General features: G+C 43.0%; 1 protein-coding gene across 12 annotated transcripts in view; it reads right to left on the bottom strand.

Annotated features, from left to right (window-relative positions):
* Positions 1 to 27,050, bottom strand: part of ARMC8 (armadillo repeat containing 8) — a 181,819-nt gene that overhangs the window by 124,145 nt on the left and 30,624 nt on the right. For 4 of the 12 annotated variants that reach the window (XR_013347187.1, XR_013347191.1, XR_013347188.1 and 1 more), the window contains exon 4: positions 13,397 to 13,465. The exons of 4 other annotated variants lie outside the window; for them this stretch is intronic. Coding sequence is in view for 1 of the 8 variants with exons in the window: in XM_077827229.1 (XP_077683355.1) it covers positions 13,397 to 13,465 (69 nt within the window). In the remaining 7 variants the exon portion in view is untranslated. Of the gene's footprint in view, positions 1 to 13,392; positions 13,466 to 13,878; positions 14,083 to 20,996; positions 21,068 to 27,050 lie in introns of all 12 variants that reach the window. 4 more of the 12 variants (XR_013347194.1, XR_013347195.1, XR_013347193.1 and 1 more) reach the window with 4 other exon arrangements.

Below are 27,050 nucleotides of genomic sequence, written 5' to 3'. Positions count from 1 at the left end.
TTTAGGCTGATACGTATATTCTGTCTGTCCGTTTACAAGTAGGCACAAGAGTGGCAGGGGTCTGCCACAAATTATGGGCTGGAGACAAAAGTGCTTCATTAATAGGCAGCACAATTTTACTTTGAGGGGTGACATGAAGAATATCCGCAAAAGAATGCCTGAGCAACCCCCCATAGCCTTGCTGCAGGCCATGAGGATGAGTAGGGTACATGTGTGGGTCAAGTGGGCACTGATACCAGAAATCTCCGATCAGAGACGCAGGTGCACCTGAAGTGGTGAACCTACAGGGACATAACTCGAAAAACCAGTCATGCACTATGCTGTAAGTTCTGCTAACTTATGTTTTATTGTTTTATTTCATGAAGCATTACAATTTTGTTTCGTGAAGCAATACAACCTAGTGACAGATGATGTGGAAAAAGCTGAAGTACTCAATGCTTTTTTTGCCTAGGTCTTCACAGACAAGGTCAGCTCCCACATTGCTGTCCTGGGCAACACAGTATGGGGAGGAGGTGAGCAGACCTCAATGGTGAAAGAACAGGTTAAGGACTATTTAGGAAAGCTGGACTTGCACAAGTCCATGAGTCCAGATCTAATGCATCCGAGGGTGCTGAGGGAATTGGCAGATGTGACTGCAGAGCCATTGGCCATTATCTTTGAAAACTCGTGGCAATCGGTAGAGGTCCCAGACGATTGGAAAAAGGCAAATATAGTGCCCATCTTTAAAAAAGGGAAGAAGGAGAACCCAGGGAACTACAGATCGGTCAGCCTCACTTCAGTCCCTGGAAAAATCATGGAACAGATAGATCCTCAAGGAAACCATTTTGAAGCATTTGGAGGAGAGGAAGGTGATCAGGAACAGTCAACATGGATTCACCAAGAGCAAGTCATGCCTGACCAATCTGATTGCCTTCTATGTGAGATAACTGGCTCTGTGGATATGGGGAAAGCAGTGGACATGATATATCTTGACTTTAGCAAAGCTTTTGATATGGTCTCCCACAGTATTCTTGCCAACAAGTTAAAAAAGTATGGGTTGCATGAACAGACTATAAGGTGGGCAGAAAGCTGGCTAGATTGTCGGGCTCAATGGGTAGTGATCAACGGCTCGATGTCTAGTTGGCAGCCGATATCAAGCAGAGTGCCCCAGGGTTTGGTCCTAGGGCCGGTTTTGTTCAACATCTTCATTAATGATCTGGATGATGGGGTGGATTGCACCCTCAGCTAGTTCACAGATGACACTAAGCTGAGGGGAGAGGTAGATATACTGGAGGGTAGGAATAGGGTCCAAAGTGACCTACACAAATTGGAGAATTGAGCCAAAAGAAATCTGATGGGGTTCAACAAGGACAAGTGCAGAGTCCTTCACTTAGGATGGAAGGATCCCATGCACCGCTACAGGCTGGGGACCGACTGGCAAAGCAGCAGTTCTGCAGAAAAGGACCTGGGGATTACAGTGGATGAGAAGCTGGATATGAGTCAGCAGTGAGCCCTTGTTGCCAAGAAGGCTGACGGCATATTGGGCTGCATTAGTAGGAGCATTGCCAGCAGACCGAGGGAAGTGATTATTCCCCTCTATTCAGAACTGGTGAGGCCACATGTGGCATATTGCATCCAGTTTTGGGCCACCCACTACAGAAAGGATGCGGACAAATTGGAGAGACTTCAGCAGAGGGCAACAAAAATGACCAGGGGGCTGGGGCACATGACTTATGAGGAGAGGCTGAAGGAACTGGGCTTGTTTAGTCTGCAGAAGAGAAGAGTGAGGGGGGAATTGATAGCAGCCTTCAACTACCTGAAGGGGGGTTCCAAAGAGGATGGAGCTCGGCTGTTCTCAGTGGTGGCAGATGACAGAACAAGGACCAATGGCCTCAAGTTGCTGTGGGAAAGGTCTAGGTTGGATATTAGGAAAAACTATTTCATTAGGAGGGTGGTGAAGCACTGGAATGGGTTACCTAGGGAGGTGATGGAATCTCCATCATTAGAGGTTTTTAAGGCCCAGCCTGACAAAGCCCTGGCTGGGATGATTTAGTTGGTGTTGGTCCTGCTTTGAGCAGAGGGTTGGACTAGATGACCTGCGGAGGTCTCGTCCAACCCTAATCTTCTATGAATATAACCAAGATTTTTTGGAGGGGTGGAGGAAGGAGTTCTGTCCCTTTCTCCATCTGTATTTTGTTAACACAAAAAGCTAATTTTTCTTGGCCCCTGTATCCTATCCAGGGGAAGCCCATATATACACATGAAAAATCCTAGAATGCAATTTTAAATTTCCACAGATTCATCAATTCTAACACCAAAAGAAACCATTGTGATAATCTAGACTGACCTCCCATATAGCACAAGCCAGAGAACTTCCCCGCACTAATTCCTACAGCATGGTTTTTAGAAAAACATCCAAACTTATTTTAATTCTGCACTTATTATTTCAACACAGGCAAGGGCATTATAAAAAACCTATATTACGATTTAACTTGATAGTAATCCTTCAATTCTCAAAGATCTGATCTCACAGACCAAAATAATAGTCTGTGACACACTGTACCTCAAAGCAGCATCCTGGAACCCCTCTATTCAATGTCATATAATTATTATATGTTTCATACAAAGTATGCCTTGTGAGGTATCATTTTAAACGTCTTGGTCTGTTGAACATTAATATCCTGTTGGAGTGTATGTGTTAACATTGTATGTGAGGTTATGAAGTTTTGCTATATGTGCGTTACTGAAATATGTTGTGAGGTTGGGAACACCCACAGCCAGCCTTTCAGGTACAACAATAGAGTAGCCAGATAGGCTGATGGCCCTTTGAATGGAATCCACTCTCCCCAACGACCATCTCAGAGACAGCACGTAGACAGTGAAGAATACCTGACCAATGGGGGTGTACGCCCATATCACAAGCATAGATCTTTCCAGCAAGCTGGAAGAAACTATAAAAGAGGGTAAGTGACATCATGACTTGATCTCACTCCAACTCAACACCTGGAAGAAACATATAGAGGACTGTGACAGCGTCAGGCCAGACTGCTACAGGAGAGTGCAGGAAGGAAGGTATTAGCCTCAGGATAAGCAGGTCCCCTTTCCCTGGTAACTGAGCAGGGGTTACTCCAGGTTAATTAGGAAACCTGGAGCCAATTAAGAACCTGCCAGAATGGGTTAAAAGTCTTGTCCCCAGTCAGGGGTGTGATAGGCGTTGTGAGAGTGAAGGCGAGGTGTTGGAGAGCTGAGCGGTGTGGAAGCTGACAAGGACAAGGGGAGAACCCCACAGGTATAGAGATTGGGGAGAAACCCTACCTCTAAAGACCTGAAGAAAGGACCCCACCAGAGGAGAGAGACTAAGCCATGCGTTTCATGTGGTGCTGCCATGCCCAAAAGGGCTACCAGAGAGTAGGGGCTCTCCCTCCCCTGGCAGGAGGGTCAAGAGGAACCCCGCCCAAGCAAAGTGGGGACAATAAGCCAAGTGGCGTGGGGAAGTAACCCAGGGAAGTTAGCAGTTTTCCTGGGAACTGGCAGTGTGAGGCTGCTACTTGTAGGGTCCCTGGGTTGGGGCCCGGAGTAGAGGGTCGGACTGGGCCCCCCACACCCCTTTTTCCTCTCACTGGACGTCCACCTAGGAGGCCAGAAGCCCCAGTGAAGCAGTGAGGGCCTAGTAGGTCCAGAAACGGGAAGACCACTTGGGGACAGAATTTCCCCACTCACTATAAACAGAGCGGGGGAATTCTGAGAGATGAGACGCTATCCTGACCCACTACTAGAAGGAAGCGCAGGACCCACTGAGGCGGAGAAGAAGCCCTGCTACAGAACAAAGACTGAAATAGGGAGGGTGGTCCCTGGCTGGAAAAGAGTCCCATCCTGTGTACTAAAGATCTGTGACCTGTTTGTTCCATCTATCAGGGTGAGACATTGCTTGATTCAAATCCTGTTTAGTTTATAAAACTCAGACTGTGAATTTACTTTTCGTAGTTAAACAACTTTGATTTCTCTGCTTACTACTTATAATCACTTAAAAATCTTTCTGTAGTTAATAAATCTGCTTTATAATTTACTTAAAACAGTGTGTTTTGGTTGAAGTGTTTGGGAAATCTCAGATCAGTTTATGAAGCCTAGTTTGTGTCCTTTCCACATTGAGGGGGCACGGACTGGGTAATGAACTTAGACTGTTCAGGCTTCTGACCAGGGCAACCTGATACAGTTCTGGGGTGCAAGGCTGGGGGCAATTGGCTGAAGCTTCTATACTGGTGGTTCATGAGTGGCTGGGAGAAGCATTCATGTAATTCAGTTGCTTGTGTCCCTGCCTATGGATATCTGTGTAAGTGCACTACCTGCCAGAGGTTTGTAGCTTGCCAACAGCAACACAGTGTGAGAGGGAACACCAGTTGGTGGGACAGAGGCGTCAGCGGTCCCACAATCCAGGCTGCACCCAGTGAATTCCGTCACACCCTCTTCACACTATTTTCCCCTAAGTTTCATTAATATCAATTCATTATTTAGAAGTAAAACTTAAAATTGACTGATCCCAGTTTTATCAGCGTTCTTTATATCTTCACACAAAAAGAAACTTAATGAGATGAGCAGTCTCCAACTTTTCACAGAATGCCAATAAGGCATTAGTGAGTGCATTAGCAATCTATTGTAGCAGAGTCAAAGGCCAAATGTTTTCACCCCAGGGAAGTACACCTATAGCATTTAATGCATACCCTTCCTTGGCTTATTGCTGTCAATGTAACTCATTATACATTTTATGAGTTTGTGGCCATTTATGCAATGTATCCTTCCAGTATAAAAAGTAGTTCCAGTTAAAAGGGTATACAGTAGAGAAAAGAGGAGGAGGAAAGTTAAGAAATATATTCATAACACTGAAGAAAAAAGTGTTTATTTTCAACCCCACTTTAAAAAAAAACAAACAAACAAACAATTCCCAGATGTATTTGGACTCCTCTCATTGCCCCCAGAAAGCAAACTGCACTTTCAGCTGCATACTATTTGGTCTCTCATATATATAAAGAACACCAGATATGCAACTACAGCTTCACAGTCATGCTGGGCTGGAAGGGCATAACGAGTGGGGTCCCGCAGGGATCGGTTCTGGGTCCAGTTCTGTTCAATATCTTCATCAGTGATTTAGATAATGCCATACAGAGTACACTTATAAAGTTTGCAGATGATACCAAGCTGGGAGGGATTGCAAGTGCTTTGGAGGAGAGGATTACAATTCAAAATGATCTGGACAAACTAGAGAAATGGTCTGAAGTAAATAGGATGAAATTCAATAAAGACAAATGCAAAGTACTCCACTTAGAAAGGAACAATCAGTTGCACACATACAAAATGGGAAATGACTGCCTAGGAAGGAGTACTGCGGAAAGGGATCTGGGGGTCATAGTGGATCACAAGCTAAATGAGAGTCAACAGTGTAACACTGTTGCAAAAAAAGCAAATATCATTCTGGGATGTATTAGCAGGAACATTGTAAGCAAGACATGAAAAGTAATTCTTCTGCTCTACTCCACACTGGTGAGGCCTCAACTGGAGTATAGTGTCCATTTCTGGGTGTCACATTTCAGGAAAGATGTGGACAATTGGAGAAAGGTCAGAGAAGAGCAAAAAAAAAGATTAAAGGTCTAGAAAACGTGACCTATGAGGGAAGATTGAAAAAATGGGGTTGTTTAGTCTGGAGAAGAGACGACTGAGATGGGACATGATAACAGTTTTCAACTACATAAAAGACTGTTACAAGGAGAAGGGAGAAAAATTGTTGTTAACTTCTGAGGATAGGACAAGAAGCAATGGGCTTAAATTGCAGCAAGAATGGTTTAGGTTGGACATTAGGAAAAACTTCCTAACTATCAGAGTGGTTAAGCACTGGAATAAATTGCCTAGGGAGGTTGTGGAATCTCCATCATTGGGGATTTTTAAAAGCAGGTTGGACAAACACCTGTCAGGGATGGTCTAGAAGAGAATATTTAGTCATGCCTTGAGTGCAGGGGACTGGACTAGATGACCTCTCGAGGTTCCTTCCAGTTCTATGATTCTATGTTGTACTCTGACCCCAAGCTCTTTGGGGCATGGACTGTTCTTTTGTTATGTGCAGTGCTTAGCACAATGGACTCCTGATCCTCAAATGAGGTCTCTAGGTGTTGCCTCAATGGAAATAAATAGTCCAAATATAGTATTATAGTATAGCTGCCAACTGCTGATGAAAGAGGAGTCTGTCACTTTCCAGAGAGTGGACAGTAAATAACTGACACTTAACTCCTTCAGCTCCTCTATTCTCCCCATAATTACTCTTAACTCCTCCCCTCACCATCACATACAGACTGCTTATTAATTTTGCCTCCCATTAATATTTCATCCCACCTATGTAATACAAGGGCAGGGACTGAGTGTTTGTTTCAGTGATCATGCCACTGCTGTGCACAGCTAAAGTATAGTCAACAGACAGAACTAGCCAATCAGAACATGACTTTGGACAAAGCTCAATGAAACTTGTGTAGGGTGCAGTTTATGCAAAGGTAGCTTAGAGTACCCAAAGATGGTCTCGGTGCCAGTCTGCTTTTCTACATAAATTAGATCAGCCTCGGAGGTGCTCTAGTTCACCAGCCATTCCATAAGTCTATGTCTATGCTTGGAGCTGGGGGTGTGATTCCCAGCTCCTGCAGACATACCCATGCTTGCTTTCGAGTTAATGCGCTAAAAGTGCTAGTATACTCAGTGTAGCATAGACAGTGGCAAGCAGTGGCACTGGCTAGCCATCCCAAGCACATGCCCACAGAGTCTGGGCAGGTATATATTTGAGGTAGCTAGCCCATGCTACCACACTGCACTACTATTTTTAGCCCACTAGCTCAATGATCTCTAGTGCAAATATGTCTATTTAAATTGGGAATCACACCTCTGGCTCCAAATGTAGACATACCTTAAGATTAACATGTTATTCTAATTCCCGTTCCTATTCAGATGGCCCCATGTTCAATTCATGCCTTTTTTCCCTTTAAAAAGACGAAATTAGTACTTCATTTCTATAGCAGCACAGTCAATAGAAGAAAAAAAGGGGAGAAATTCTGGTTCCCTCATTACACAGAGGATGGCACATTCTCTTACAATTTAAACTGTGTTGGTGAGCTACAAAAATACAATACACCAAATTTTTTCCACAGCTTCCCATTTGGCATCTGCTTTTTTATATCATTCAAAATCTAAAATTTTAATGGGCTTACTTTATAAACATCCATTGATGGCTACAGAAAAGAATACAAAAAAGGCAAATAACCTCTTAAAATCTATGTTAAAAATGAAAACCACCCTCCCCATTCACCACTTCTCCTGGGTTTTCCCCATATGAGATAATACATAATAAATAATGATGACACTTTAGCTTCCAGGAATTTGAGCTTAGATATAAAACACCAACAAAATATCAAACTCTCAAGACTGCACAAATCTTCAATATAAGATGGAAAATAAACAATTTTAGCATTGTGTGTATACAACTGGCACACCTCAGTTTTCAACAAGGGATTTCCCCCCGTGCATTATGAGATCCAATTGAAATACTACTCTGAAATACTGACAGACTCACACCCAAATCTCTGAAAAAGCCTTGGAGCCACTCTGTGCCATTCCAGTCTTCTAGATTGAGTTACAGCAGCCATTAGGCTGCTCTAATTTGCATAGACTGCCAACAGCAGCCTGGGATCACCACCAGGTCACAAGGTAGTCCTAGTCATTTTCTTTTATTTGGCCACACCACTGCACCAAGCAAGATCATCTTATTTATTTTCATTTACATAATAACTAAAAAGATACCTATCCAGGGCTCTAGGCACGCTAACACAGTGTTTCTCAAATGCTGTCAGCAGGGGCTTTTCTTGCAGCCACAGCCTCCTGGGCTGTGATTGGGGGGGTGAGGGGGGGAGCAGTGGCCCCTCCCCCAGGGCCACCAGCAGGGGTTGGGCCCTGCCCCCCTGCGGAGACACAAACACTGGAGGTACAGACAGCTGGTGAATTCCCCACCTTTCTATGGGAGGGGAAAGGGGGGGGGGGGGGCGCTTCAGCCACAGGTCTTTGGGCTCTGGGCCCAGGCTCACCATTCATGCCATTATCCCTGAGCCCTGCGGCCTCCCTGTCCACCTCCCTATCCAGGGCTTAATTTGTCCCAGGGCTTGCTGAGGCTGAGTAAGTCTTCTGTGAAAAGTGATATTAAACACACAAATATCACTTTTCACAGCAGCAGACTTACTAGCTAGCAATTTAAAAAAAAAAATCAAAAAAGCAAAACAAACAACAAAAAACAGAAGAACATGCAAAGCACCTTATTTGTGTTTCTATTCTGTTTAGGTCCAGTAAAGAATAGACACACTGTACATTACTTTTATTACTGAGTCTAAAAAAACCCCTACATAAATAAATTACACTGATTTGGACATGTATATGTGCGTATTTGTTTCTCCTAAAGTTAATTAAGTATTTTAGGAAAAATTGTCAGCGCAGCCACCATCAAAAGTTGGTGGCTGCACTCTGAGGCCACCAAAAAATGTGTTGTGAGAACCCCTGCACTGACACACCATTAATCTTCAGTTACATCTCAGCAGCATCAAATGATCCGTTCAGCCAGCCACCTACAGTAACTCCTTTCCATCACTTTATCATTGTGGAAAGCATACTCTGAGCCTTTACCCAAAACCCTTTCAAACAGATGTCTCTTTCAGCATGCCAGGTCACCAAATTCAGGCTATTTTTGAACAAGGCAGCAAACAAATTCCAGGATCTCAGATCCCTCACAGAGAACAGCCTACCAGCTGCCCCTTCTCTTTTATAACAAGGGAGATTCAGCTCGAGCGCCTCTGCTGACCACAGCTGTGGCAGCTTGGCACAGGGAGAGAGGTGATCCCAGGCCAGTTAGAACTTTACAGATCTTAGCGAACATCTTAAACTCTACTCAGAGATCAACTGCAGCCAGTGTCAAATCCAGGGTGCTGGGGTCATACGTTCCCTATGAGAAGCCCCATTCAGTAAGTGAGCCACCTCTATCTGCACCAGCTTCAGTTTCTGAATGGTTTTAAAGAATAGCTCCATGTACAGCACATTGCAACAGTCTAATCTTGAGGTGACAAAGATATGGATAATAGTGGCAATGCCCACATACAAAAAGAAAGGTCACTGCCTCCTCTCCGGATGCAGCTGGTACGAAGCTGACTGGGCTTCTGCTGTAATATGATGGTCAGAAAGTAGTAGGGGGGTCTAAAAATCACTCCTAAATTCCAAACCCTAGTGACTAATGGCAGATGCACTCCCTCAGTCAAAGGGACTGATATTACTTCTACCATCTCCCACAGCTACTTCCCCCACTGCTCCCCTCTTATTTGGGTTGAGCCTCTGCCAGTTCACTCTCATGCATGTCCTAATCTCAGCTAGACATTGGCTGAGGAGCTGAACTGTATCAACTAAGTTGGGTATGATCAGGATGTTGAAAACAGCACACCTCATGGCTCTTTACTAGTCCTCCCAACAGCCCCATATACAAATTGAACAAAAGAGTAACCAAATGGCACCCTGCAGCACCCCACACTTCAGATATTCAGGAAGAGGTGCAATCAGACAACTACCCACAGAGATCTTTTCTAAAGAGGCTGTTATTGTTCCCCTGCTTTGTCAATTTTACATCTGCCTACTTCTTATTTTCAGTTTAACTCAATTTTCTAGATATCTATTATTTTCTTTCTATTTTTAAGCCCCTCTTTACTATATAGAACAATACATTTAACCATTGACTACTGTATTGTCTCGTGACTTGAATGGGACTATGCATGTGCTTAAAGTACAGTGCACATCTGCAGGAGCAGGGTCCTAGACTGCCTATAAACTGAAACATTTTTTAAAATATGATTCCCAACCACTCATAGCCCAATTCCTTGAGAATCTGGGCCTTTCTTCCAGTCTGAATAGAGATGGGAACTCTTAAAACACCATATCACACAAAAATAAGGCACATACCTCCTCTATCTAATAAACCTCCAAGGCATGACAACTATTCAATTAGTTTATTTAAAGTTTGGTCCAAGTAGTTATCTTCTTTATTGGTTAATTATTTAATACTCTGCTGTAAAGTGGGGACAGTTAAAATCTCTGCAGATTCCACCACATGGTCCTCAAGATGCCCCAACTTCCTTGTTTGAGACACTGAGATGTTCTGAATTTAGAAGGAACACATACGTACATATGCTGTCATCCCAGGCAGCTCACTCACTGGCACGAAGATTAAAACTAAATTCTAAGCTCAAGACATTCTTATAGTTCAATTATCTAGTGAGGCTGGGTGCTGTGTTCTATAGCAAATTTCCCTACACTTCACATACATTTCCCAAAGTCACCTACTGTATCATTTGACATATGTCTCACTAATCAGAAATGCTATGCAGCATTTTTAATTCTCAGAAGAAGTTGGGGAAGACGGGAATCACAATGCCAAATACTAACAACAACATTATTCCACTGAATACCCTGTGACTCTAGTTTTATCTATTTCTCCCTTTCAGTAGTAAAATCTACTCCTGTGGGAATTCTGCACTACTGTGTTCGTGCATAATTAATGAGACATACGTATTTTTAATTTTTTTGCGCAAAAAAAACTTCTGCTGAAATGTTGGTGCAGTTCCGCTGTTTGCCCACCAGAGGGCACTGTGGCAATAGAACAAAGCAACAGCTCCCAGCCAGCTAGGGAAGTGCCTGTCAAGCCAGTTCAGGAGAGAGAGGCTATAGGGAGACAGCCAGCATGGGGTGCTGGGGGATCAGACAGGGGCTCATAAGGGCTAGTGTGGGAGGACAGACTGGGGCAAGGGCTGAATGGGAGTGGAGGGGCAGGGCCACGTGGTGATGGGGGAGGGGGTGCAGAGCTACATAGGGACCGAGGCTGTCTGAGTGGGGGCACAGACACGTGGGGAAAAGGGGAGGGGGTACAGGGACATAGGGTGGCGAGCAGGTACAGATCCACACAGGGACAAGGGAAGGGGGTGCAGGGCCACATGGAGAGGAGGGGAGTGGGTGTCTGAGAGGGACATGTGGACCAGGAGTGCAAGGACACATGGGGGTGCAGGAACATATGGAGACAGGGGAAGATGTGCCTGACTGAATGAGAAAGGCTAGGGGTCAGCAGAATTCCCTCAGGAGTAACACACACTAATGCACTGAGAAGACCTGATATTCGAAGAGATATATTTGTTTCTACTCTTCCAGTGGACAGATGGAATATACTCTCCCCTATATCATACAAAAAATTACCTAGTGTTCTGAAAGGTTTAAACTGCAGTTCCACTCAAAAAGTGACTTAAAGGGTTAATGTGGGGTTCCACATTTCTCAATGATTTCCATTCCAAGTTTGCTCAGCTTACAAATAGGAGATTCCCCCTCTCCCTCTCAAACAGCTAGCACAGCAAATTCAACCTGGCATCTGAAAGAGGAGCTGGGTTCGCTCTCTCTCTCATGTATCATCAGTAATAAATATTTCAGTGGCTAGATTATGCCCTCATTTACACTAGTACAACCCCATTAGTCTTCAGTTGTAATGCAGAAGTCCAGGGTGGGTTTGCTGTTCAGGTAAGATTTAGATTTTTCAAGATGGTAGAGAAGGAATAAATGAAAAAAAAATAATGAATATAGTATCCTATAATACCATTTTTAAATAATCATTTTTCAGAGAAGAACAATTAATACACACAGGTGGAGAAGGATCAGACAACAGGAATATTAATATTCAGAGGGTAGGCCTTGTATGCAGGAGACCTACTGCTGATGGGCCACAGATAGTCTTAATGCTCTTATCTATCAGACCAGTAAAGAGAATGAAATTGTCAAACTCTCCCTCAGTTTCTCCATAAGACTAGCAGAATTTGTTTTAGTGGAGACCAACGGTACAAATCTTGGGTTAGCAAAGTGAACTATGATGGGTCAAGAGACATAAACATGGGACTGTCTAAGAATGTTAGAGCAAAGGTGAACATGGTTTTGGGGAACAAGTTTATAGAAATGAATGAAGGCAATAAAGAGATCCAATTCAAACAATGTGAAACTCCACTCTCCTCGGAAGCGGATTATAGCTATTGGAGTTTACCTGTTACAATACTGCTAGAAAAGGTTACATTCAGTAAAAGCATTTGATTCATTCACTTACGTAGCTATGTATTTCTTTAACTTTAGAGGGATTTCAAGAATACAATCTTATCTGTGCCAAGGTCTGACTGACATCACAAGGGTTCACGAACAATAGTTGACCCAAGTAGCACTATGATCACTAGAACTGTGGGTGGCAGCAAGAGGATGGCAAGCTTTTCCATATCTCCTCTAAAAAATTATCAGGTGCTGAGCACTTCCTCTCAGTGAACAGCTTCAGAATCTCATGCTTTTGAGATCATATAGCACCTTTCCTTCTCTCTATTCCAAGAACTTCCACCTTTCCCTTAAGAACCAACAGGATACTAAACGAACATTCTACCATCTCACTGAAAAGTAACCAGTTGAGGTGGAATCAAAGAGTTAAAACTCAAGTTTATCTCCAACCTGTCTTTGCAAAGACCCCTTTAAAGATTATAAGATCTTAAAGTTCTATTAAAGTAACACAATCAACAAAAATAACTTTTTTTCAATTCAAAAGGAAAGCAATTACTATGTGCTGCAGTGGGCTTTTTTGGTTTTTGGGGTATTTTTTAAGATTTGATGATGGAATGCTGAAAATGTTCCACCCTCACTGATTTTAACTGTAATTAAAAATACTAGTAATTGTTTAAGCCTGAAAATAATTTTCCTTCTGCTCCACTTCAACCCACAAAGTTCTCAAATAGTAGAGATTTTCCATTGACCGATTGCACGCTGGCTTTCCTTGGCCATTTGCAGTAGGCTTCAGCAGTGCTGTTTCTGAAGATCTTGTGTGTTTTTTTGTGACTTCCAAAACAATAACATTCAGCCCTACACTAGTGAACTCCAGCTAATCATCAAAAACTGGGGATGAGAATACATGTAGGGCAGAAAAGTTTCAGGAGCCACAGAAGAAGAATGCTGTGCGCAGGCACTAATAGAGCAGACATCTAGGAGAATCCACTGAAGATGCTGATGTCCTTGTTCACTCAATCTTCAGTCTGCAATATCCCTGGCAAGTCCATCACTGCAAAATAAGAAAGGCAGGAAGCCTAACAGTAAATTCTTGCAATGTAATCTCCCCTGGCTACCATTCCTGAGTCCATGCCTGCGCTTTGAACTCAATTGTTTCAATTTCCTACTTAGTTTCTTGAGCTCTTTCCCCAAATGGGCAGGTAGAATCTGATTTTCTCAGGTTTATCTCTGCACCTCCATGGGCAGTATACTGATGAGCACTAGTGATGGTGTTCAGGAAACCAAACACACCTACATAGGATGGTAGCTTAAGCCTTTCAAGGTCGAGGATGGCGTTCTTGATGTATTCCAGGAACTTCCATGCCTGAAAAACATGTGAATAAGGACAATTATTGACACACAGTAGTTTCTAGAGAGCTGACAGAGATTCAGCAAGGAGAATTCTGCAGTATGCTACAGAATGAGGACACAAAAATACAAGACAACACAATTGCTGTACAAAGTACAGGTTAGTTGATGGACAGGGCAACTCAGCAAGGCAGACGAATAGCTCACATTTTCCTTCACTTTTACAACTTGTGAGGAGCATTCTTGGACCTGATTAAACCCACCCAACAAACACAGACTTGAATGAGGCAATTTTAATCTGTATACAACTAAAACTGCAACAATGTTCTGGTCTCAAAATAGATCAACATCAAGAAATTAGCTAAAGCAATGAGACTACATGAGGAAATATACATTGTAACTGTACTAAGGCCAATATCCAGGTCTTACCCTCAGACTTCCATCCCCTGTGTTCATGATACATTTTCTCCTCTTCCAGCACTCCAAGATTTCCTGGACTGGGTTTCCAACAATGGCCCTGATTTTGTTCTATTCTCTCAGCTATATTTTCATTTTACTTTGCTTTCTTTTGACTTTTTTGTCCCATCTCAAAGTCATCACAACATCTCCAATGCTCTTGAAAGAAGAGGAAATCTAGGAAGAGAAATGGTGAAACTTAGTTGTTAATAAATGGTGGAACATTTGTAGTATTCCATCATGCTCCAGAAGCAAGCATGTGGAACACAACACAGAGAATAGTGGTTCAAATTACAGTACCTCCTATCTTGAGAACTTTTACTTCAAATCACTGCCTGTCATCTCTGGGACATTTCTGGTGAAGTATTACTTTGGCACCTTCCTCAACATCACCCTTCCGATGTCTTGTTTCCATAAATTTCATGATTATGCTGTCTTTGCTAAGGAACTGAAGAGCCTTCATGTCTCATCGGATGATCTGTCACTGCTCCATCTTGACATGCTGCAGTTAGTTCACGATGGAATACCAGCTGGTACTGCCAAGAAACTGACTTTGTCCCCCACCTGTGAGTCAAGCAGCCTTATAACACTGTTGGAACGATTGGGAGTAGCAAGGCTTGACCACTAATTGGTGGTTCTTGGCTCACAAGCTGTTTAAAAGATTACTTAAATAGAGCTGTATACCAAATTTCATGAAAAGATGAGGAATTTTATCAGTTGTAACTTGATCAAGATTAGTTGAAAGTTTAGCATTATTCTCTAGGAGATGCTACACAGAGGAACACACTACTTGCTGGGATAGGCATCCAAATTTCTTGTTCCAGTCCTTTGAGATATTTGTCACTGGACCTTCGTGCAACGGGTAAGAGGAGATCTCCAAGGAAATGCATATGGTGAATACAGAGAAATGGTATTATATCAAGGCAGTTTGCATCTAGTTTTGTCCTTTTTCTTTATCTTGAAGTGATATTCAAAAAGAGAAGTGATTTCAAAGAGGATTGTGAGCTTCACCTAAGATCAATGAACATACGGAGGAAGTTTGAGGTGGGCATAACCCCCAGAAATGTGAACTGGCGCTACAGAAAGACACAGTGACGTTGAATGTAATAAAATAAAGCACACGTACTGAAATTAAATGTATGAAAAAGTATGATGTACAATAATGTAAAAACTGTAACAGAATGAATATTCTTTTAATACGCATTGCCCTTTGTTTCAGGAGGTCAGTAAGTACTAACAGTTGCAACAAACAAAGCCCTACAATGGCTTGAAAGCAACATGAAGTTCAACAACATGATCTTCACGGATGGGACAACAGCCAAAATCACTACCATCATCTGATTTAACACATCCTCTTCACTCCTCAGACATCAGCATGTGAAGCCACTGCCATGTTTAGAGAGCCACATCTGGATGCAATTTTAAGAGCGAGAAAGGCCAAGCAGTTAGTTTTGAAAGTATTATATGAACTTCTTGATGCCATATAAGCCCTATTAAGAGTTGGAACCTGTGCACTTAACTCATCCTCTACTATATTTAGGTATCACTAATCAGCACTACTTTTTAAAACAGCAAAATAAGGAATGTAGGGTGACATAAAAAACTTTCAGCAGTCACAGATTTTTCCAAGGTGAGGAAAAATATTCTCTCTCTCAATCGTAAAAGGTCATGGAGCAATATTTCTGCATAAGAGTTATACAAACAAATCCAATTACATGTTCTACAGGGTTTTTGCAGACAATTACCCAAAAGCATAACGAAGTCAGAGAATTCACTGAATCACAGGGAATTAATTGAGAGACACCAACTGAATCTTTGACACACAAAAGAAAAGCCTGTGAAGAAAAAGGGATTTCTAGTGTGATCAAGTATTTTTAGAGAAAAACCCTTCCTGCAAGGACATGCAATACACAGATCATCTTCAGAAAGTTCCCACGATGGTTGAAAGGCCGGGAGCAGCCAACAGAACATAGCCAGACGTATGCTAATCTTCTTTATAGGTACTGACACTAATTTCCTGGGTTCTGGGGACGTTAAAAATCCACCTCTTATATTAAGAGTAAAAAGAAATTTCCTAAATCATAGCCTTCTCCCATTTATATACGGGTTTGTTAAATTTCCCTCTTGCTTTTCTCAACAGTGAGGTAGATTAGACTTTTTTCTGGTTTTGTCTTCTAGTTGTTAAAGCAATAAATATAAATTCAAAATCTATTACATAGAAGAAAAGCTGCACATGTGACTAATTCAATAGCAAATTCCATGTTATCTAGCAGAGCTTCCCATCACTGCAGTCCCATAACTGTATAGTAGGGGAGGCTATAATTCTGCAAAATGTTTGTCAAGTTAAAAAAACATTTAAGGCCAGAAGGGACCATTAAATCACCTAGACTGACCTCCCAACATAGGCCAAAGAATTTATGAGGTTTAAATTGAAGTTCTTCAAGTTGGCTCTTAGTCACACCTCTGGCTAACGAGCCACTTTGTGGTGCCTTGCTGCAGAACAGTCTTATAGCAATGTTAGCTAACTCACTCTCGCATCCCCCACCCCTCCCCTAAATTTCACTAAGACTATAGAGAGGACCCTTCCCACCTCAGTTCCTTCCACTGCAAAGCCAGATACACCGAACAAAGACCCGGACAGAGGAAGGCAGGTGGAAAGTGTATGTATGCAGAGCCATCTTGAAGAAACACAGTTACAAGAAAGGTTTCAGAGTAGCAGCCGTGTTAGTCTGTATTCTCAAAAAGAAAAGGAGTACTTGTGGCACTGTAGTGAGCTGTAGCTCACGAAAGCTTATGCTCAAATAAATTTGTTAGTTACAAGAAATATACCTTCACTTCTTCGAATGGCTCTGCATAGTTCCACTTACAGGATAGCCTGCTAAGCAGTGCTGAAAACTGACCTGAAGGCAGGAACAGAGTCCTAATTGAATAGGGGATGCAGCACCACTTTACCAAAACCATCATCTGTCTGAGAGGCCAGGTCCAAACCACTGTGCTTTAGTGAAAATGTGCAATGAAGTCCAAGTTGCAGCTCTGCAAATTTCAGCAATTGGTACATGCCTAAGACAATCAAAGGAAGTAGCCACAAGCTCAACTGGAATATGGTTGAACCAAAGCAGGTACAGGAACTTTTGCTAGCATGTAACATTCAGCAATATATTGTTTAATCCATCAAAATGCAGTCTGGGAAGAAACCATATAATCCACTCAATTTTTAGTGAGACACACAAACAGTGTCGACAATTTACAAAAGTTCCCAAGTTCTATCTAAATAGTAAACGGGTGTCCTTCTGCCATCCAGACCGTGTAGACCAGATTCCCCCTTATTAAAGTGAGGGAAGAAAACTGGCAAATTCACTGTCTGCTCCATGTGAAAATCAGTCACCGCCATAGGTAAGAACCTGGGATCAGAACCTGAGAACTACCTTGTCTTTACAAAAAGAAGTGAAAGACGAATCAACCACAAAAACATGTCATTCATTCACTCTCCTGATTGACATAATGCTGAAAATGAAATCCATCTTGATGAACGGTAAAACACTCAGCCAGTTCAACAAGCAATTTTACCCACCTGGCCAACACCAAATTGAGATCCAGGAAGGGACAGGATCTCTAAAAGGGGAATATACATTTGATAAACATTTGACTGAACAATGAACAAAACAGCGATCTTCCATCAGTTAAAGTATAATATACTGAGAGAGCTGCCAAATGAACTTTTAATGATGAGTTGGAAAATATACTTAAAGTCTCAAGAGTTAAGTATCCCAGAGCACAAGGAATGGAAGCAGATACAGGAGAATCAGGTTTTCTCTTCATCCATGCTTGAAATCTGGTCCACTTTAAATGGTAACAGCTTCTAGTGGACTGTTTTCTGGAGATAACTAGTACACCCTGCACAGGGGAAGAACATGACTACTCAAGACCAGACAAACCTAACGTCCTATCACCCACTCCATCAAGTGAAGAGACTTTGGGTCCAGATTTTGCCCTCCTGCTGAGACAAGAAGTCTGGAGACAGAGGAAGATGCATAAAGATTCTGCCAGATAGTTGCAGAAGACCGGTAAACTGCTGTTGACATGGCCAATCCGGGACAACAAGAATCATCTTGTCCTGGTGTAGCTCCTGGATGAATGGAAAGGGAGAAAAGGCATACATCCAGCCCTTTCCCCAGTGTAGAAGGAAAGTATCTGATAGAGACAGACAGTCCCTCCCAACACTGGAACAGAAGAGAACAATTTTTGTTGGACCTTGCTGCAAACAGGTCCACCTCTGGTCAACCCAGCTGGAGACTATGGTCTGAATCAATTAATCCTTTAGGGACCATTCATGCATCTGAGAGCAGTCTCTGCTGAGACAGTCTCCAACTACATTGTTTTCCCTGTCAGATGCAGGGCCACAGGATAATCATCATGAAGGATACACCAATCCCATAGACTGATAGCCTGTGCACACAGGAAAGTGGAGTGATCACCCTCTACCCTGCTTGTTGATGTAATAGACAATATATTGGCAGTGTGTCACCACTTGCACCACTCTCCCTTGTAGGAGAGGAAGAAATGATTCGAGCGCTAACCAAACTGCTCTCATTCCAACACACTGATATGCAGGGCTGTCTCCTGCTAAGACTACTGCCTTTGAACTGTCAACTGATTCAGAAGGGCTCCCCAGCCCTTGCTTGATGCATCTGACATCACCATTGGTGATAGGTCTGGGGGACTGAACTGCACATACCTCTAAACAAATTCGTTCTGACTGACCACCGTTTTAGGGAGGCTACGATGATCTGAGGTATGGTGATCAACGTATGGAGGCTGTCCTGACTTGGTGCATAGACCCGACATATCCAGTGCTGCATATTTCTCATTCTTAGTCGAGCAAATGGAGTCATGTTAAGTAATGGCTGCCATAAGACCCAAAAAGGGTTTTACTCTGAGCAGCAACAATGTTGAATTTTAAATAGAAACTAGCTCATTTTGAGAAATTGGTCCTCTGATAGAAAAGTTCTCCCTTTCACAGAGTACAGTATGGAGCCTATAAAGGGAATCCTCTGAGTAGGACAGAGAATTGACTTTGGGCAGTTCAGAAGGTGCCAGAGATCTGGCTGTAAAAACAATATGGCTTAACAATTCCTCAAAGACAGCAGGCATTAGTAACCAATCATCCAAATAAAGGTAAACAAAAATACTCTGATTTCTCAAATGAGAGGCTTCCACAAAGAGGCATTTTGTGAAAACTCTGGGCACAATGGAGAGGCCAAATGGAAGCATCTTGTACCGGAAATGCCATCTGGCCACTAAAAACAGAGGTACTTGTGATGGATGTGATGAATCAATATATGAAAAATGCATCACTTAAATAGAGAGTCACGAACTAATCCATGAGCAACAACTAAGGGATTATGGAGGTCAAAGTCAACATGTGGAAATGGAACTTCCAAATGTACTTGTTCAATTCCGATAAGTCTAGAATCAGACGAAGTCCCCTGTCCTCCTCCTGCACCAGAAAGTAATGAGAATAAAAGCTATGATTCTTGGGTATTCGAGGATCCTCACAACCACTCCTATTAGAAGCAATTTTTCTACTTCTGCAAGAAGAATACCATCATGAGAGGGATTGCTGGAGAGAGAAGGATAGAGGAGATTGTGTGGGAGATAATCTTTCAAATTGTATGGCATAGCCCCTTTCTACAATCTTTAGCACCCACTGATGTGACATAATTAATCTTCATGTGTTGATAAAGTGAGCTAGCCCCTCTGCAAAGAAGGGCAGGTTGGAGCTCATTGAGAGCTGGGAATGAGCCAATTACCTTATCAAAACTGAGGCTTGTTTTCCATGGCTAAGATGCTGCTAAGGATGCAGGTTCTTTAGACTTAGATCTCAGTCTGAAAAGCCTCTTACTATGACGACTCTAGAAGGATGTAGGCTGCTGGTATTGTTGAAGTCTCTAACCTGATTAAAAGTAAGACCAAGACTGGGAGGTAGGGCTGTCTCTGATACCAGAAAACTAGAGGGTCTCCTAGCAGAGGAAATCAAACCCAAACAGTGGCTATCCATTTCACTTCCTTTAATATTTCCAGTAACTTGTCTGTCTTCACACTGAAAAGACCCTCCCCTTCAAAGGGAAGGTCCTTCAACTTAATTTTTGTGTCTAGAGCTAGGGAGGAAGAACAAACCAGGCATGCCTCCTGATGCTCAGAGCAGATACCAACATTCTGACAGCAGAGTCCGAAGTCTCAAAAAAGGCCCTAAGGGAACACTTGGCTACGTTTTGGCCTTCCATTAATATGGGATTCACCAATCTCCTTTGGTCAAGTAAATCCTGTAAAAATAATGTCATCTTTTCCCATAAATGGAATTGGTAGCAGGCCATAACTGCCTGATAATTTGCCATACAACACTGAGGGACAATGAAGAGAACACCTTCCTCTCCAACGAATCAGGCCTCTTCTCATTTTTATCAGTTAGGATGGAGTATGATTGTTCAGATATTTCCCTGTTACTGGCAGTAGCCTCCACAATTGAATTAGGAATAGGGTGGATATGAAAGAAGGAAAACCCTCAGAGGGCATCTGATGCAACTTGTCATCTTTCTCAGAAGAGGCAGACATCACTCACACATATTCAGCTGTCTGTAGCAAAATTATCGAAAAGTAGTTAGAATATTCTACTGTAAGTAGCACCACGGATATCGAACACCATGTGAAAAGTATCTTTCACAGGCACTGAAAGAAGATTAAAAGTGGACACCATACTGTTGACTAATATACACTAGGCTAGCATATTTAGATATAGATATATATTACATTAGATAAACATATTATCCACACCACACGTCAGTATGGATTAAGCACATAATAGTAACATAATAGCAGTAATATAGCTTAAATTGGCCTATGCTTTTTATATAACCCTGCCCACTTATGCTAAGTATCCCCTTGCATTCACTGAAGAAAGTTTTGGCTTAAGTCAAGACCAGCAAGACAGATGAGTGCTTTATCATAACAGGAAGGGAGTTACTCTCTGAGGCCAGTACTGAAGTGTCCCAAAGAAAGAGGCCATGACATGATTGTTCAACCCTAGTACAGACCTCAGAGATGCTGTCATGCCCTTTGGTACCTGGAATGTCTCTCTTTGTTTTGAGCACATGCATCATGGTACCTGAAAAACAAGGTAGAAAGCTGATTGGTTAAATCTAGTTTCAGATGATATACATACCACCGTTTAGTGGTAAACAGATAGGGGATAAAAGATGGTATTAGGGATGTAATTTTGGGAGCACAACTTCTGTGTAAGGTAATGTAACAATGCTGCACGAGATGGCTTCCCAGAGACTGGTATCATACAGAACCTTTTTCCAGTATTATTATTGGATTATAGCAATAAATCTGACTGACATGGATTTTTTGGTCCCTTGACTATATTAAACCAAAGTGTGGTCAAGTAATTGACTATACAATATATCAACAATATGATCCACCAAACAGTGGAACTTAGTAGCGTCCACAGAAGGAGAGGAGGCTGGAGACAGCCCCACTTATTCATCCACTGATAAATCGGATTCATAGTCCATTTCCAAACAGCTCCTCTTTTTGAGCAGGAGATAACTTCTTCCTCAGATAGCATTTCAGGCACAGTTATCTGTATTGCTGACAGATCCATAGGAGTTGTATCTGTGGGATCGCTGGATTGTTTCCTGTATAAAGGATCTGGCATTACCTCTCCAGCCACACAGAGGATAACTGAAAAATTCCTAAGGTGGCCTCCAGTAAGGCCACAGGCTCCAGGGGATTGCCAGTCTCCCCAGTAACTGTAGTTTAAGAACATGCCTACAGGATGCAGAGCATAGGCTGGTACGAACAGAGCAACAGGTCTCTGCATTCTTCCTCTATCTTTCTCCTAGTAAGAATCTGGGTCTGGATGAGACAGAATGCACCAGGAATAACAACAACAAGGAGTCCTTGTGGCACCTTAAAGACTAACAAATTTATTTGGGCATAAGCTTTCATGGGACATAACCCACTTCATCAGATACATGGAGAGGAAAATACAGTAGCAGGTATAAATATACAGCACATGAAAAGACAGGAGTTGCCTTACCAAGTCGGGGGTCAGTGCTAACGAGGCCAGTTCAATTTGGGTAGATGTGGTCCATTCCCAACAGTTGACAAGAAGGTGCGAGTATCAGAGGGAAAATTAGTTTTTGTAGTGACCCAGCCACTCCCAGTCTTTATTCAAGCCTAATCTGATGGTGTCAAGTTTGTAAATTAATTCCAGTTCTACAGTTTCTCGTTGAAGTCTGCTTTTGTTGAAGAATGGCGACTTTTAAGCCTGTTATTCGCAAAAAGAAAAGGAGTACTTGTGGCACCTTAGAGACTAACCAATTTATTTGAGCATAAGCTTTCGTGAGCGAATACAGACTAACACGGCTGTTACTCTGAAGCCTGTTATTGAGTGTCCAGGGAGATTGAAGTGCTCTCCTACTGGTTTTTGAATGTTACAATTCTTGATGTCTGATCTGTGTCCATTTATTTTACTGATACAGACAAACACGGCTACCCTTCTGAAACCTGTCACCAGGAATAATAGTGGATCCAGAGGTAAGTACGGAGATCCAGCTCTTTGAGGGGACCCTGTAGGGGTCCTAGAAGGAAGGATGGATGGGGTAGTCCTGTGAAAAAACAGAGGCTTCTGGCCTCTTCTAAACAGGATGAAAAATATGGTCTTGGAACCATGGAAATATGCCTCCTTGAAACCCTGTGGTTCACACCTGGATCTGATGAATGAACCGGAGCTGCAAGGAGAACTTGGGCAGCCACAGTGACAGAGCTTTCAGGAACGCAGGATGTTGCCAGGACCACCAACAGCTCCAAAGAGGTAGACAACATTGGATCCAATGTTATACACGAATCATTTCTTGTTACTGGAGATAGGGGTGGAAAGGATCTCCACTTCAGAAACGTACCAGCCTTGTCAGAATCAGATGTATCCAATAGTTCTGATGCATGGGAACCAGCAGCACTAACAGCAGCTGTTTTGTCTCTATCTTTGCCTCTTTCTTTAGAGCTGCAACAGATGGAACTTAAGGTGCTGAGGGCCCAGATTCTGACACACTGATCGATTCCATCTTCCTGAATCTGGTCCTGCAGCTCGTAGATACAGCACCGGTGTGCGTGGCCAAACTGACTCTGAACCTCTCTTCTGGCTTCAGGGCAGTCAGATCCAGCCACCTGGCCCTCAGTTCAGACACCTATAGCTTCAGTTGCTTGACTGAGGGAGCCTCAGGAACAGACTCTGACCTTTCAGCTTCTTGAAATCCTTCAGTAACATGGCGCTGGTAGCTACGGGGCAGAGACTGGCCTCTTAGACCTAAAATTCAAGGCCTGACTGGATCCAGAGGGTATAGCCTCAAGAGTTTCCTTCAGAAGGAAGAGCTGAAAAATAGACATCCTACCCTTGTGGACTCTGGGAGTAAAAGTCCAGCAAACTGAACATCCAGTAGGCACTTCCCCCTCTTGATGCACTGCACATAGTCACTAGATGCCAGGACGACAGCTGGGCAGGAAGTACACTTCTTGAAGCGTAGCTTCCTCTGTTTCTTCAGTTCCTACATAACCCAGTACCAGGAAAACACTAAGTACATTGAAAGAGCTAACAGTGACTATTTCTAAGAAAGAAAAAAAAACTGACTCTGAAGACACCAAAGCAAACTACATCTGCACAGGCATACAGCTGGAAAGAACTGAGGTAGTGAGAGTGCTCTGCCCCCTACATAGCCTCTCCCTCACAAAGTTAGGGTCACTAGGGGGAAGGACGGGGGTGGGGACGGGAGAGCATGAATGCTCTAGTTTACACTGTTAGAAGAAGATTCTGACGTAAGCCACCACAACGTGTCGCAGTACCCAGAAGTGGGAATATGTAGAGCCACTCAAAGAAGAATACCCAGTTACTCCTGTAGGAAGTCAAATAACTTGTGTTTGAGTAAAATGTATTTTCCTGAAAGGCATCCAGTCTTGATCTGGATATCTCCAGGGATGGAGAACTCACCACTTCCCTAGGGAGTTTGTTCTGATGGATAAATCACCCTCACTTAAAAATGTGTGCTTCATTTCTCATTTGAATGTCTAGTTTTAACATCCAGCTATTTGTTCTTGTTATGCCTTTCTCCACTAGGTTAAAATGCCCTTTATTACCTGGTATTTTCTCGCTGTGAATATAATTACAAACTGTAATCAAGTCACTTCTCAATCTTCTTTTCAATAAACTAAACAAATAAAAGATCTCTAAGTCTTTCACTAAAACACATTTTTTTCCAACACTCAACTAATTTTTGTAGCTCTTTTCTGAACTCTCTCCAATTTATCAATACCCTTTTTGAAATGTGGACATCAGAACTAGACTTAGTATTCTAGTACTGGTCTCAGTGCCATGTACAGAGGTAAAAATCACCTTTCTACTATTCTCCACTCCATTCTTTGTACATCCAAGGATAGCATTATTCCTTTTTGCCATACCATCCCACTGAGAGCTCACATTGTCCACTATGACCCCTATATCCTTTTGAGTCACTGCTTTCTAGAATAGTCCCCCATTGTGTAGGAATGGCCTACATTCCTTATCTTGCATTTGGCTCTATTTTATTTAAATGGGCCCACCTTACTCAGTGATCTAAATAGTTCTGTACGACAGCTGTGTCTTCATCTTTCTTTACCACTCTGCCAAAGTTGTGTCATTTGCAAATCTGATGAGATCATTGATTAGAATGTTGAATAGCCTAGAACCAAACCCGTGCAGAGACCCCACTAGCAACACCTCCATTTGATGATTATGATGATTCTTTAATGATAACTACTTTTTGAGAGGTCATTTAGCCATTCCTTAATCCACGTAATGTCATTATTTATATCAGAATGTCAAATGTATTACAAAAGTTTAAGCATATTCTATCTATGCAGTTACCTTTATCAACCAAATTTTTAAATGTCGAACAAAAACATGACTTTTTTCCTCATAAAACCCATTTTCCATAAAACTATACAGATTAGCATTAATTATATTCCCATTTTTCAATTCTTTACTGATCTGGGATTCATTTTTCCATTATTTTGCAAGGGATTGATGTTAGGCTAACTGTATTATAATTATTCAGGTCATCCCAGTTGTCCTTTTTGAATACTGGCACAACATTAGCACTCTTCTGGAATTTCCCCAGTATTCCAATATTTATCAAAAATTAACTCTCAGGACTCTGGGGTACAAGCTATCCAGATCTGCTGATTAAATAAGTTCATGCCAGTCAACACAGTTTAACATCCTCAATTACTGATGGCCCGGAAAGCACTTGATAACCTCACGTGACAGGAGTTTATCATACTACTTCTTTCCAAAATTAGAACAACAACAAAAAACTTCTCTTGAACTTACCTTTTCTGCATCAACAACAATTTTACTATCTCCACTTAGTAATGGGCCTATATCAGGGGTTGGCAAACTTTTTGGCCTGAAGGCCACATCTGGGTATGGAAATTGTATGGTGGGCCATGAATGCTCACAAAACTGGGGGTTGGGGTGTAGGAGGGGGTGAGGGCTCCGGCTGGGGGTGCGGGCTCTAGGGTGGGGCCAGAAATAAGGAGTTCAGGGTGCGAGAGGGGGCTCCGGACTGGGGCAGGGGTTGGGGTGATGGGGGGAAGGGTCCAGCTGCAGGCTCTGGGGTGGGGCTGGGGATGAGAGATTGGGGGTTCAGGAGGGTGCTCCAGGCTGGGACTGAAGGGTTTGGAGGGCGGGAGGGGGATCAGGGCTGGGGCAGGGGGTTGGGATGCGGGAGGGGTGTCAGGGGTGCAGGCTCCAGGCAGCGCTTATCTCAAGCAGCTCCCAGAAGCAGCAGCATGTCCCTGCTCCAGCTCCTAAGCAGAGGCGCAGCCAAGCGACTCTGTGCGCTGCCCTATCTGCAGGCGCTTCCCTGCAGCTCCCATTGGCCGTGGTTCCTGGCCAATGGGAGCTGCGGGGGCAGCGCTTGGGGCATGGACAGTGTGTGGAGCCCCCTGGCTGCTCCTACGCATAGGAGCCAGAGGGGGAACATGCTGCTGCTTCCGGGAGCCACGCGGAGTTGGGCAAGCCCCTGACCCTGCTCCCTGGCTAGAGCAGGGCAAGCCCCAGAGAGAGCTCGAGGGCCGGACTAAAACTTCTGGAGGGCTGGATGCGGCCCCTGGGCTGTAGTTTGCCCACCGCAGCCTATATTATCGCCAGGATTTCTTTTCCAGATATACTTAAAATCCTTGTCCTTAACCATACCAGCCATGGATTTTTCCCCTGTGTCTTCAGCAGCTTCCCTGGTCAATTTTCTGTACTTCATAACTTCTGATTTCTACTTATTCCTATCCACCTCCCCCCTTTTTTTAAACTTTTGTTTTTATATAATTTTCTAATTGCTCTCTTCACTTCTCTTAAGCATGACTGACTTTTAACCAAAGGAGTCATCTTTAATGATTGTCAAAAAGCCACAATCCAATAAATTCTTCTTAAACAACTTCCACTTTTCATTTACATTTTTCTGTCTAAATTAACTCCCACTAAATTTCACTCTATTTTCCTCAGCTTTGTGTGGTGTGTGTGTATGTGATGCTCTCCACAGGGCACACGGAACCATAAGCCACCATGATATTGCTCTGCCTCAACAAGGGAGAGTGTTGCTGGAGCTTAAACGGTGTGTCAGCTCCCTGCCACAGCAGTCTGTCCGCCTCACCAGCAAACTCCACAAGACCCTGTCGGTCTTAACCTTGCCAGTCCCTATTTGCCTTGTTTTGCCTTATATAGGCGCCTATTACACACCATCCCCATCCCAATTTTTCACACTTGTCATGCTGGTCATGAATAGGGTGACCAGATAGCACCAGCTTTTACGGGATACCTTACAAGACAGTGATTCACTAAATATTGTGATTGTGCGGAGTGTGCCTTTTCCAGTTGGCATAAAGGGGCAATTAGGATCATTTCCCCCCCCCCTTTTTTTTTTTTTTTAAAAACACTGGTTGAGACTGTCCAGTTTGCCCACAGTGAATTTAATCAGGTCATGATCACCGGTCCCTAGGCAAGCACCAGCTTCCAGTCCAGTGATCAATTCTATCTTGTGTTGACCTTTTGTATG

Source organism: Eretmochelys imbricata, chromosome 9, assembly GCF_965152235.1.
Source record: "Eretmochelys imbricata isolate rEreImb1 chromosome 9, rEreImb1.hap1, whole genome shotgun sequence".
Lineage (NCBI taxonomy): Eukaryota > Metazoa > Chordata > Testudines > Cheloniidae > Eretmochelys > Eretmochelys imbricata.
This window is presented reverse-complemented; position numbering and strand designations above follow the sequence as displayed.